The sequence below is a fragment of the Propithecus coquereli genome, unplaced genomic scaffold, assembly GCF_000956105.1.
Source record: "Propithecus coquereli isolate 6110/MARCELLA unplaced genomic scaffold, Pcoq_1.0 Scaffold314, whole genome shotgun sequence".
In the NCBI taxonomy this organism is placed as follows: domain Eukaryota; kingdom Metazoa; phylum Chordata; class Mammalia; order Primates; family Indriidae; genus Propithecus; species Propithecus coquereli.
Window position 1 is genome coordinate 3,161,343 of NW_012148775.1, and position 12,054 is coordinate 3,173,396.

Below are 12,054 nucleotides of genomic sequence, written 5' to 3' on the forward strand. Positions count from 1 at the left end.
ATCTTCAGAAATAGAATCTTCTTAGGGATGGGGCCCTGGTAGCTGCATTTTTAACCAGCTCTTCATATGATTCTGAAATTTTATAACTGCTGCCGTTGGGCCCTACCCAAAACCCAGCAGGTCTAGGAGAAAATGTTTTCTTGGACAGAAGTGATGCTGAGCTCTTCCCAGAACATGCCATCAGGGGCACATGATGTCAACCCATCCCATCACTGGTGACGTTCATCGTCATCACGGGACCAAGCTGGTGTTGAACTGGTATCTCCACCCTCAGTTCTCATTTTTCCATTTGTGATTAATAAGTACTTTGTGAGAAAATAGTCAGAGATTATGCCCACATCCTTTCCCCCATAAACCCTCCATGCACCAGCTTTAGCCATTGACTGTTTCTGCCTAAACCAGCTACTGCTATGCAGTGACTAATGGTATTTTTTATTTCTATCATTCCTTTTATGATTGTTAGTTGACATTCTACTATAAGGAAGAGCATTCTCTTTTCCTCTTTATTCATCTAATCAGCTATCTATTTATTTATCTAGTCATTTAATCAGTGTAGACTTGGGGACTTCTATTTTGTTCAGTGGTTTATAACCCATGATTATATTGATGCTCAGACTGTCCCAGATCTGGCCAGTGGGAGCCCCTTCAAGCTGATCCCTGTGGTCTTTTTTGCATGACTCCATCATTCCTTGAGATCCTCCTTACCTTCTGGCACAAGATTGCCAGCCCATCTTCAACTTTCCTTACCCCAGCCCTGGAGCCATTCATTTTTTTTAAGAACCCCTGGTTCCCTTTGGCAGAGAATGGTATTTAGAAACCAAGATCTGAATGCTCAGTGTGCTCGGTGCTGCTGGAGTATCACTGCTTCCCGGCTCTCAGTGGACTCAGCTAAGAGCCTATGTATCTATCTATCTAATCTCTCTTCCTCTCTCCACACACATACCATGTATCTCTATATCTATCATGTATATTTATTAAGAGACAATGAGTTCATAATGGTACTTCCAATTCCAGTCCAACACCTTAGGGTTCTTTTTCTCTTCTTTCTTCTTTTTTTTTTCTTTTGAGACAGAGTCTCACTCTGTCACTCTGGGTAGAGTGCAGTGACATCATCACAGTTCACTGCAGCCTCAAACTCCTGGGCTCAAGCGATCCTCCTGCCTCAGCCGCCCAATACCTGGGGCTACAGGTGCGCACCGCCACGCCCAGCTAATTTTTTCTATTTTTAGTAGAGACCGGGTCTCACTCTTGCTCAGGCTGGTCTCAAACTCCTGACCTCAAATGATCCTCCGGCCCACCTCGGCCTCCTGGAGTGCTGAGATTACAGACATGAGCCACCACGCCCGGCCAGGGTTCTTTCTAACCCCCCCAATTTGCATGTTTGCAATTCCCTTCTCCAATAATGAGAAACGTGGGTCTCATTATCGTCAACATGATTGCTTCCGTGCTCAGTCAACGTACCTGCGTGCTCAGTGCCATTAGTGTCCCGCTGCACTGGCTGCATTTTCCACCTGCTGCCTCCATGCCTCCCTCCCTTGCACATCCCAGCCTTGGGTATGCTGGAGAGAGAAGGGAACTTTCAAACTATTCCCCCAGGCTGCCTTCCGTTTTGCTAGAAAGAGGAGGACTTCTTTTCCTTCCTATGTCCCACCTAAGCCAGGCACCTGACCTCCTAAATGGTCTCATGTTACTCTCCTGGCTCCTCTTAAGGGGGTGGCAGCCTAAGGGAGGCTAATTTCCTTGGCCTTTTTTTGAGGTACATGATGCTGGTGACCCATGTAGAACTCCCAGGATCCCTGTGCTAAGTCAGCAGGCCCACCTCGCAGCGCCTGCAAGTGACTCATGCATGCAACCTTTTCTTAGAATCACTCTTGAGCAACTCAAGCTGCCACACACAGAGGTACCTGGGGGTTACACCCCTTCTCCCCAGGGCAGGCTGCAGACTAGGGCATGGGTACAAAAGGCCCACTCCCTGGCTTCCTCAGGCGACAGGCCCCAGGGAGCACTGAACACTCCTCAGCTCCCTGTGCCATCAGGCGAGTTGGACTTCACCTGAAACCACACCCTTGCCGAACTTCTTCCCTTTATCTTTCCAGCATCTTTCACTCTTTTACAGGTTTCTCCTGAGAACACTCTCTCCATAAATCACGTGTACAAGAATCTCTGCCTCAGGCTCAGTCTGCTTCTGTAGAGCCCAACCTATGACACCCTTCTCTACAGAGCATCTAACTTTGTAAACGGCCTCAGCAATACCGCTGGGATGTAGACGCAGTTCTGTCACCAGAATCTTAGGATTCTGATCAAAGACACCTCTGTCCAAAGCAAAAAGAATTCCCAGTAACCTCAGAAGAAAGGCTAGAGCTTCAGCAGTTCAGGTAGACTTTTCTTTCTTAAAAGAAAAGTATGAAGAAATGTAAGTCAAACTGCTAACCATGCAAAAAAAGTGTCATAGAATATTCTAAGGGCAAAACTATTCCTGTCCTTAGAGGTCAAGGATTTGTTTTTATAATGAACCTATAACTTATTTCGTGAAGTCTTTTTATTGTCTTTTTTAGTTACAGAGCATTACATGAATGCATTCTCGCTGTAAAACAACCTGGCAATACATCAGTGCACAGAGTACACGGTGACCTCCCTCCTCCCTCCCTGCGTCCCTCCACCCGAGAGCCAGAACCACCAGCAGTTTGCTTCGCAACCTTCCAGCCCCTTCTCTATGGAAATAAATAAATAAATAAATTTAAGCACCATGCTCTTCCTTCCTTCCTTCCTCCCTCCCTTCCTTCCTCCCTCCCTTCCCTTCCTTCCTCCCTTCCCTTCTTTTCCCTTCCCTTCCCTTCCCATCCGTCTTCCCTCTTGTCCTTCCCTCCTTCCCTCCCGCCTTCCTTCTTTCCTTCCTTCTTCCTCTTCTTAACACACACAGCACACTGCCAGCGTTCCACCCATACTGATGTCCCCATTCTTACACTTCCGTGCATGCCAGCCCAGCTTCCAACTGCCTGCACCCACAACCCTTTCCTGAGGACTTTCTCTGGTCACTCAGGCTGGCTTTGCCAACCTTCGTGGTGGCAGATCAGCAGTGCCAAAGAATTTAAACTTCCCAGGAGCAGCCTCAGCTGACAGTTCCCTCATCCCTTAAGCGGAACGATCTGGAGTGTGTGTGGCTGAGTCTCTCCGAGTAAACAACTTGCTCTTGAACCTTTGTGTTAGGATCTGCTTTCCATAAGACAATTGGGAAATCTTTCCATATTAATGTAGGTGGAGCTACTGCATTATTTTTAACAGCTGCATAGTAGCCTTCCTCATTGCAGTTGTATCATCGTTTATTTACCTACACCTGTTGATTAATACGTAGGTCGTTTTTGATTCCTCGTTTTGCGACCTACGCCACAAGAAACATCTTTTCCTATAATCCTTGCGCTCCCCATGTGGTCATTATTTATAGCAGTTCATTACGAAAACGAGCTGCTTGATCTGCACCCAAAGTATGGCAATTATTACAATCAGACTGAAAAATAAAAGAGCGAGCAATGAAATTAGGAATGCCAAGAAGCAGCCGATTCTGGCATAAATAAATTCCCACTGCAAATAATCGCATTTACAGCACTGGGCAATTAGAGATTGGCCATTTGGATCACATGCTTGGAAAGAAATAACCTGTGATCTCAGTCTGGCATTTCCACTCGGTCTTTGGCGGGGAAACAGCAGCGTCAGGGATGGGTTTGTGGGCAAGCTCGTTGTTGACACCGATGCAAAGGACATTCTGAAGCAGGTGTCAGTGTAGAACAGGTGAGCTGGCTACCTGGGGTATTCATCTTTAAGAGCAGCTAAAACACAAGTAGGGTGTCGGTGATCACAGCTTTTCACCGCAGACGCTTACATAAATGTCCTGCCGGACTGCACGGTGCCCTCTGCTGGAAATAAAAATCCACTGGCCCCAGTACCAACCCGTACCTTACATATTTTAGAGAGGAGATATGTGTGTAATCAGAGGTGATTATCACTTTTTGATGCTTCTTTGTGTTTTCTAAATTTTCTAAAACAAAAATATATTGTTTGCAATGATAAAAATGGAATGCTACTTAACTCCCTTGCTTGAATGAAAGTCTCTTCCTTCCTGATGCTCCTCCATAGACAAAGTGTAATATTTGGCATCCTACATGTGATTCCTCTTTCCCTCCTTAAAGGGAATAAAAACCTGCTGAGAACAACCAGCTCGGCATCCCCAGAGTCATCTCCAAATCAATACCGGGGACCCAGGGGACAGGAGTGATTTACCAGGACCTTCTGACTACATGCGCTCGTGCTCAGAACATTTTCAAAGTCATTGTTCAACACGGTGAGTGTCTTTGGCATCAGCCATACCTGGATTTGAACCCAGGTGAACAGGCTTGCAAAAGTAGCCCCAATATTTCTCTCCCTGTATTTCTGCTCCTTTGCTGTGTGACTTTGCAGCTCATTCCACCAAGAGTCTATCCCCCTTAATATCCCCTTGAATCTGGGCTGGCCTCAGGACTCGCTTTGATCACCAGAACGCAGCAGAAGTCACGTGCCAGTTCCAAGCTTAGGCCTCAGGAAGCTTTGCGGCTTCTGCTTGCTGTCTTAGACCCGTGCCCAGGTGCCCTGTGACCAAGTGGCCTCCCAGAGCATGAGAGACACGTGGAGCATAGATGAGTCAGTCGTGGCCATGCTGGACTCGCCAGCCCCCCTCTAATTCAGTTGACTGAAGACACGTGAGCAAGCCCCGCCAAGACCACAAGGACCACCAAGCTGCCCAACTGCGGAGTGGTGAGTTAAATAAATTGTTGTTGTTTTAAGCCATGAGCATGAGGGTGGTCTGTTACAAAGCAAAAGCTAACCCTACACTCCCCTTAATAACTATCTGACCTTAAGCAAGTCACTTATGAGCTCTGAGTCTCAGTTTTCTCATCTGTGAAATAGGGATAATTGGGTTGTTCAATGGACCAAATGAGATAGCCAGAGGAGAACACTTAGCATAGTGCCCAGTTGGGGTGGGGAACCTGCAGTCTCAAGGCCACATGCGGCCATCCAGATCCTCAAGTGTGGCCCCTTGACAGAAGGGATTTGTTCTGTGAAGTTTGGATTCCATTAAGCGGCCACATTCAAGGATCCAGAAGGCCACATGTGGCCCCCAAGGCTGAAGGTTCCCCACCCCTGACTGGGGGAAGGAAGAAAAGAAAGAAGAAATTGGGGAAGAGAAGGAGGGACAAAGAAAAGCACAGATCAGAGCCGAGGAATGAGTTCCCTATTTATAAAATAATTGGTATTTGTACTAAAAACTCAGCGTACATTATAAGGACTTCTGGTTGTTGAGCTTTTAAAAATCATACAGCAACATCTTAATTCATCTGGTTTTATGAGGTGTTGCAATTGGATAAAGCTATTCTAAATTAATGGAAGCTCTGAATTACATTTAATTACATGAACATATCTTCAATGAAATGTTCCAAATAATGAACTTGGGAGAGCCATTTTTATCATTAGATAACAGTGTACAATTAAAACATAATCATTTTTATGTAAATGGGTAGAGTTGTAGTGGTGGGAAGCCTGTGGTTTTCTTGGATGGCTAAATACTTCCGTAATTTTGTTTATAGTTTTTATTTGCACTCCTCAAAGATAAAAGAGCTATTTAGTGAAGTAGTTGAGAGAATAGGTTTAGAGAGTCAAACTATTATTTTTTAAAATCTATTTAGAGATGGGGTCTTGCTCTGTTGCCCAGGCTGGAGTGCAGTGGTGCAGTCATAGCTCACTGCAGCCTCAAACTCCTGGGCTCCATCAGTCCTCCCCCTCAGCCTGCCAAGTAGCTGGGACTACAGGCTAATGCCACCATGCCCAGCTCATTTTTAAATTTTTTGTAAAGATGAGATCTTGTTATATTGCCTAAGCTGGTCTCTAACTCCTGGCCTCAAGCCATCCTCCTGCCTTGGCCTCCCAAAGTGCTGGGATTACAAGTAGAAGCTGTCCAGTGATGTTTAAATCTCAGCTCTGCCATTCACTAGCTGTATGACCATGGGCATGTGACTTAGCTTCTTTATCGTCCCAGATTTCTTACCTGTAAAATAGAGGTGATAATTTTATATACATCTCCTAAGGTTGTGTGGGGTTTTAAATAGGAATCTACGTAAAGCACATGGCCTAGTGCCTGGAATGTAGCAACAGCTCAAACAAACAGTAGGGCTATGATAGGATTCAGTAAATGAACACCTCGATGGGACAGAGTGGCATTTGAGGGCTGGGGACCCTCACGGCAACAGGTAAGAGGACAGGCCCTCCTAGCTACTGGGTCCTTTATTTTATTCCCTGGCGTCCTATCCCCTCTCCCTGTACTTGCGGACTCTGGGAAGGGTGTTTCTCCCAGGCTCCAAGGGGAAGAATCTCCCTCCCTTTGCTGTTGTCGGATGTGATTTTCTCTGTTCTAGTTGCTCTGCCATTGCGATCCCACCTGCTTGCGAGCTTCCAGAGGTTCCTCAAAATTTCTGGTCCACCAGTAGTACCCTTTTCCTGCCTTCCTGCACTGTTAAAGATGTATTCTATTTCTTCTCCCTTCTATGTCATTTCCAGGAAATTTGCAAGAAGAAATAGAAAATGGTACTTCTCATTTTACCATCTTGAATATTTAGTTTCTTTCTCTGTCCTGATATGGGAAGAAAATCCAGGAGACCATTTGGAGGCTATTTCAGCTGGCATCCACCCGAGCATCCCTGGGAAGGGAGTTTGATTTGCTCTTCTGCGTGAACACTCCTTCCAGCCACTAGGGGAACACTGTCCCCTCGTCAACGAATGGCTCCTGAACGGGGCAGCGGCTGTGTCTGCAGACATTCCTGGGGCTGGGCCAGAAGTGGAGCGCATTGTCCGCAAGCCCCTGCCAGCCCAGATTTATGGCTGTGGCTCTGTTAATGGCCTCTGCTTCAAGATCCAGCGGTTTCCAAGCCCATTCCAGACTCAAGCCCACCCACGTGCAATGCTGCTGTGCAGAGCCCTGGCGGAATCGACCATGAATGAGGGAGGGCAGGACTGAGGGGAACCGAGAGCCACTCACTGTCCTCCCAGCCTCCAAGTGGCAGGAGGAGTCTGGGGATTTGCTCATGTGTTAAATCCACATGGTCATGTCTCCTCCCCTCCCCGTCCTTTCTACGGTCACGCACTGAGCCCCTCGCCCATCACGGTGACACTTGAGCTTCTTACCAAAGCCTTCAGTAGATCAGATGTTTGCTAAAATACATGGAGCGCTCAGCCAGGCATCGTCCTGGGCACTTTATATGTGTTGTCATTCACTGTTCTAAGTGATCCCATGAGGTGGGGATGTTGTCATCCCCATTTTACAGATGAGGAAACTGAGGTGTAGAAGGTTCAGTGACTTGCCCAAGGTCATGCAACTATCATGTGACAGAACCGGGATTCGAACCTGGGCAGTCTGGTTTCAGAGCCCATGATCTAACCGCCCCATTTCCCAGTTAGCATGACTCCTCTGGGCTGTCTTTCTCCGTCTTCCCCACGCATGACACTCGGGTTCAAGGAGTCAATCACTGTTCTCCCTCAGAGGACAGGTGCTGTAGTGGGGCAGCGCCCACATCCCCACTCACCAAGGCTGATCTTGCTACTTCTGCTGCCAGGGAGCCAGGTGCCAGCAACAGAGACCAACATGGAACCCGCCTCCCCACCCCATGTCACTTGGTAGCAACTTATTTACATTGGACCCCTCCCATTTTGGAAGGAGCAGGGATTCATCCTGACCAAATTGGCAGTGAGTCTGGGTACTGGTTTGTCTTTCCTGCCCTCGTCTCAGCCACCACCATCACCCAAGGACTTACAGAGTGTTTGACCCACTGATACACGATCCCGCGCGACACTGCGCGGGACCAGAGCAGCTGATACACAACAAAGCAGAGGCAGCAGTGGGTGTATGAGCATGGAATCCACTGGTCCAATCACGCGCCATCCCACCCAGAAGCTGCTGGCCTGGGAGAGCAACGGAACAGCCTTTCGAAGGTGCTGCTGCGTCGTCAGCTTGGAGATGACGCCCTGTGACAACGGGACACTGTCCTCCAGGGCGCGATACACACTCAAATCAATCCCCACTGTGGTGCTGTGTTCCCGGTAGAAAGAACGCGTGGGTCTGGGAACCAAGGGGTTGGAGTAGGAGCAGCTCTCATTAGCATCATCCCCAGGGACCTGCTTGGGGGAATCTGTACCTCATATCACCTTCTTGTGGGTCTACAGGTCCTGGCTCCCAGAGAGCGAAAGCTTCCGCTAGGGGACACAGCAAGAATCCCATTAGACTTTAAGCAACAGCTGCTACCCAGGAACTTTGAGCTCCTTGAGTCAAGAACCGAGCAGGTGAGAAAAGCAGTCACCATTCTGTCAGAGAAACTGATCCTACCCATCACCGGTAGCTAGAGCTACTGTTATAGGGACACCCAGGTGATACACGGGACATCTCTTGGTACTCCTCTGCCCAGTGCTATTAATAAATGGACCAGTGCAGCAGGCATGGCCTGAAAAGGGCGCGGCGACCAGGGACTCGGACCCTACAGGCAGGGGGTCTGGGTCACCCCGCCACCATACGGATCCATGGAACTGCTAACCAAAGGTGAAGGAATCTAGAATGGGTAGCAGAGGAGGGAGAGACAGGCATCTGTCACAGCCATGAGACCAGTAGCTGTAGCAGGGTCTCTAGCTTGTCCCACCAGCCATACTCCATAAATATTTGTATGAAAAAAGAAAAACCAGAATATTGGAGGAACTGCTGCTCTCAGATGGGGTGAACTTACTATAATCACGCACTGCATAAGGACATTTCGGTCAACTACAGATGTGAGATGGGACGGTGGTGCCGTAGATTGTAATGCCATATTGTCACTGTACCTTTTCAATGTTTGGCTGTGTTTAGATGCACAAATACTTACCATTGTGTTACAGCTGCCTACATGCTGCACAGGTGTGTAGCCTGGGAGTAAAACGCTACACCATAGAGCCCAGGCGTGCAGTGTAAGTGCATCTAGGTTTGCATAAGTGCACTCCGTGACATTTGCACAACAAAATCACTTAGTGATGCATTTCAAAGAATGTGTCCCCAGTGCTCGCTAAGTGATACATGAGTGTCTACGAAGCAAGCTGATCCAAGAGGCGCAAGGGGTGGGCTGTAGAGGATGCGGTGATGTGCCACGTGGATTTGCCCTTCAGGACCGAGGCATTCGTTCCCTCCGGAATGACCAAGAGTGTTGCCTGCGAAGAGCTCACAGCTGAGTCCCCTGCAGGAAGTGCCTTGGCCCAAAGCAGCTGCCTTGCCCGAGGTCCTGCTCCCATTTGACGGCCGCCCACATCCAATGACTAGCCGACGTGAGGGTAAAAAGGTCTGGCCCCCTTACCCCAATTTGGAACAACGCTGAAGGGTCATCCCAGCTTCCGACCCCCTCGAGGCTCAGCAGAGGCCCCCGTGGCAATGGCGGAACAACTCAACTCCCCCCACGCACCATCTCAGGACAAAAGTCTTGCTCTTCTCACTCGCTTACAAATGTTGATCCTAATAACCACCTGCACACAAAGCTCCATCTCAGAGTCTATTCCCAGGACCCCAGCCTACGACAGGGACCACGTCTCTCTTGTCTGTGCCATCATAGAGGCTCGGGAAATATTGGCGGAATGAATGAATCAACTGCAAGGGCTCTACCTGGTCCTCTCACAAAATTTCCTTACATTGTCGCAGTAAGATTCCTTGCCTCCAACCCATTTGACCCACCACTGCCAGATTAATACTTCTGAAGTACCTCCCCTGCTCAAGAACTCTCAGTTGCTCCCCATTACCTATAAACGATCCCTTTGGCCTGGCATTCAAGACCTTGAATGAGCTTGCCTGTCCAACCTCAGCTTTTAATGCTCATGTATCTCATCCCTGCAAGCTGACCAACCCAGACCGTTATTAGCCTTCTTCTTCTCATGCAGTTCCCTTCCTATGAAATTGCCTACATCTTCCCCAAGTCACCTTATAAGTCTTTCCAAACACTTTACATTCTTAACTGCAAGGCAATAAATTGCCAGGGTAGAGCCCAGGCTCTGGAGTTAAGAGGGCCTGGGTTCATATCCCAGCTCTGCTACTTCCTGGCTGTGTTACCTGGAGCAAGTTACTTTACCTCTCTGTGCTTCTGTTTCCTTACCTGTAAAGTGGGATTAATAATAGAATTTAACTCCTAGAGAAAACTTGGGAATTAAAGAGACAATCTGGGTAAACTGTTTAGAACAGCACCTATCACATAGTAAACACGAAATATTGGCTATTATCATCACCCTTTGGGGTGGGGTCCAACACACTTTTTCTATAATGGGCTACATGGTAAATATTTCAGGCTCTGCAGGCCGTATAGCCTCTGCCGAAATTACACAAGTCTGTAGCACGAAAGCAGCTGTAGATGAATTGTAAGTGAAGAGTGTGGTGTGTTCCAATAAAATTTTATTTACAACACCAGGAAATGGGGGTTGGATTTGGCCCACATGCCATAGTTTGCCAATCCCTGCTTTAGGGCCCAGCACGGAGGGCAAGGCTTCCCCAATTCCCCAGGTGACAGTGGCTTCTTCCTACAACTCTGAATATTCTAAACACCTTAAACAACAGCAGCAACAACAAAACAACACCCAACTGGCATATGGTCGGCGTCACCCCCTGCCTTGCGTTTAGGTTGGAAGGACGTGGTAGGTAGCGTGTGAGGTGGTGAAGGGCGTGGACGCTGTGGGCAGATAAACTCAGGCTCTTAGTTCCGCTGACACGCCATGCGACTTGGGCAAATGATTTCACCCTCTGAGCCTCAGTTTCCTCAACTGTAAATGGAGATTGCAATAGTACAATGACACACACCTCCTGGGCTGCAGCGAGGTGTCAACATGGAATGGCCGATCGATGCTAGGTCTATTATTTGTATTGTTATTTCCCTTTTACCACCTTCCAGCCATTGTGGTGGCGATGGTGGCGATCATCGTCGTTAATCATTACGATACTGATATGACACTACTCTCTTGCTACACCATAGTTCCTTGATGCCAGAAGCTCTGGCGTAGCCATCTTTGCATTCCCCCGAGCCCGTGAACAGACATAGTTGAGTGGCTGCCTGGCTGTGGCTGGCCAGAGCTGGGTGTTTACTTACGACTGGGGGACTCCTCCAATCCCGAAGCCCACCAGGCCCCGAAGCACCAGGATCCAGCTATACACAGGCGCGAAAGCGCTAAGGATGCCGTAGTACAGAGTCCAGAGCACGCTGATCTTCAGCCCCTGCGGAGAAGGAAGACACCGAACTGTTAGGGCTTCTCAGCCCCTCCAGGTGGCGTGGCCCCCGCCCCACATCGAAAGCTACACGGGAACCCACACAGCCAAGGAGATGCCAGAGGTTCTCTGTCTGGGTAGTGGCAACCCCTAGGAGGTGCGTGGGAAAATCACGGGACATTCTTGGCTGTCCCCTGATTGGCATTGAATGCCAATCCGGGCCCAGAGACGTGAGATCTTCCACACTGCAGGAGACACTTGTAGACGGGTCTTGCGTCCCACACCAGCTCAGATGCCCTGCCGGCTGTCACGCAGCTCAAAACTCTGTGATGATCTATACCTAGACATTCTCTCTGTTTTTACATAGAAATGGGATTTGGGGGCATACTTTGAATATACACGTAATTTTTGAGGGATGCAGGTAAAATCAAAAGAATTTTGTTTTACCGGGAACTTTACAAAATTATTCGTTTCAGGAAACCATGTTGCCAATGGCAATGCCACCTGTGGTATTTGAGTCGCTGATGGGATAATTTATCCGTCTGTATTCACAGGGCTTATCTAGGGATAGACTGATCTAAACCTTATTTTGAGAAGTCAAATATAAAGAAAAAGCATATCTTGGCTACTTCCTCTTATCATCTAGACAGGGTTGTATGTGAACATTTGCATATTGAAAATAAATCCTATGAATGACCTGTTTTTATTTCTCCTTTATATCATAGGGCATTAGAACTGATTTCTTTTTTAAAGTATGAGAGGAACCAGGTTCTTTTATCTTT

The 12,054-nt window shown here is 48.0% G+C and overlaps 1 protein-coding gene across 1 annotated transcript in view; it reads right to left on the reverse strand.

Moving 5' to 3' along the window:
• SVOP (SV2 related protein homolog (rat)) overlaps positions 1-12,054 on the reverse strand; it is a 63,327-nt gene that overhangs the window by 20,105 nt on the left and 31,168 nt on the right. Inside the window, exons 7-8 of the mRNA XM_012650222.1 lie at positions 10,598-10,618; positions 4,518-4,560 (exon numbers count right to left, since the gene is read on the reverse strand). Of these exons, the coding sequence (XP_012505676.1) occupies positions 4,518-4,560; positions 10,598-10,618 (64 nt within the window). The remainder of the gene's footprint in view (positions 1-4,517; positions 4,561-10,597; positions 10,619-12,054) is intronic.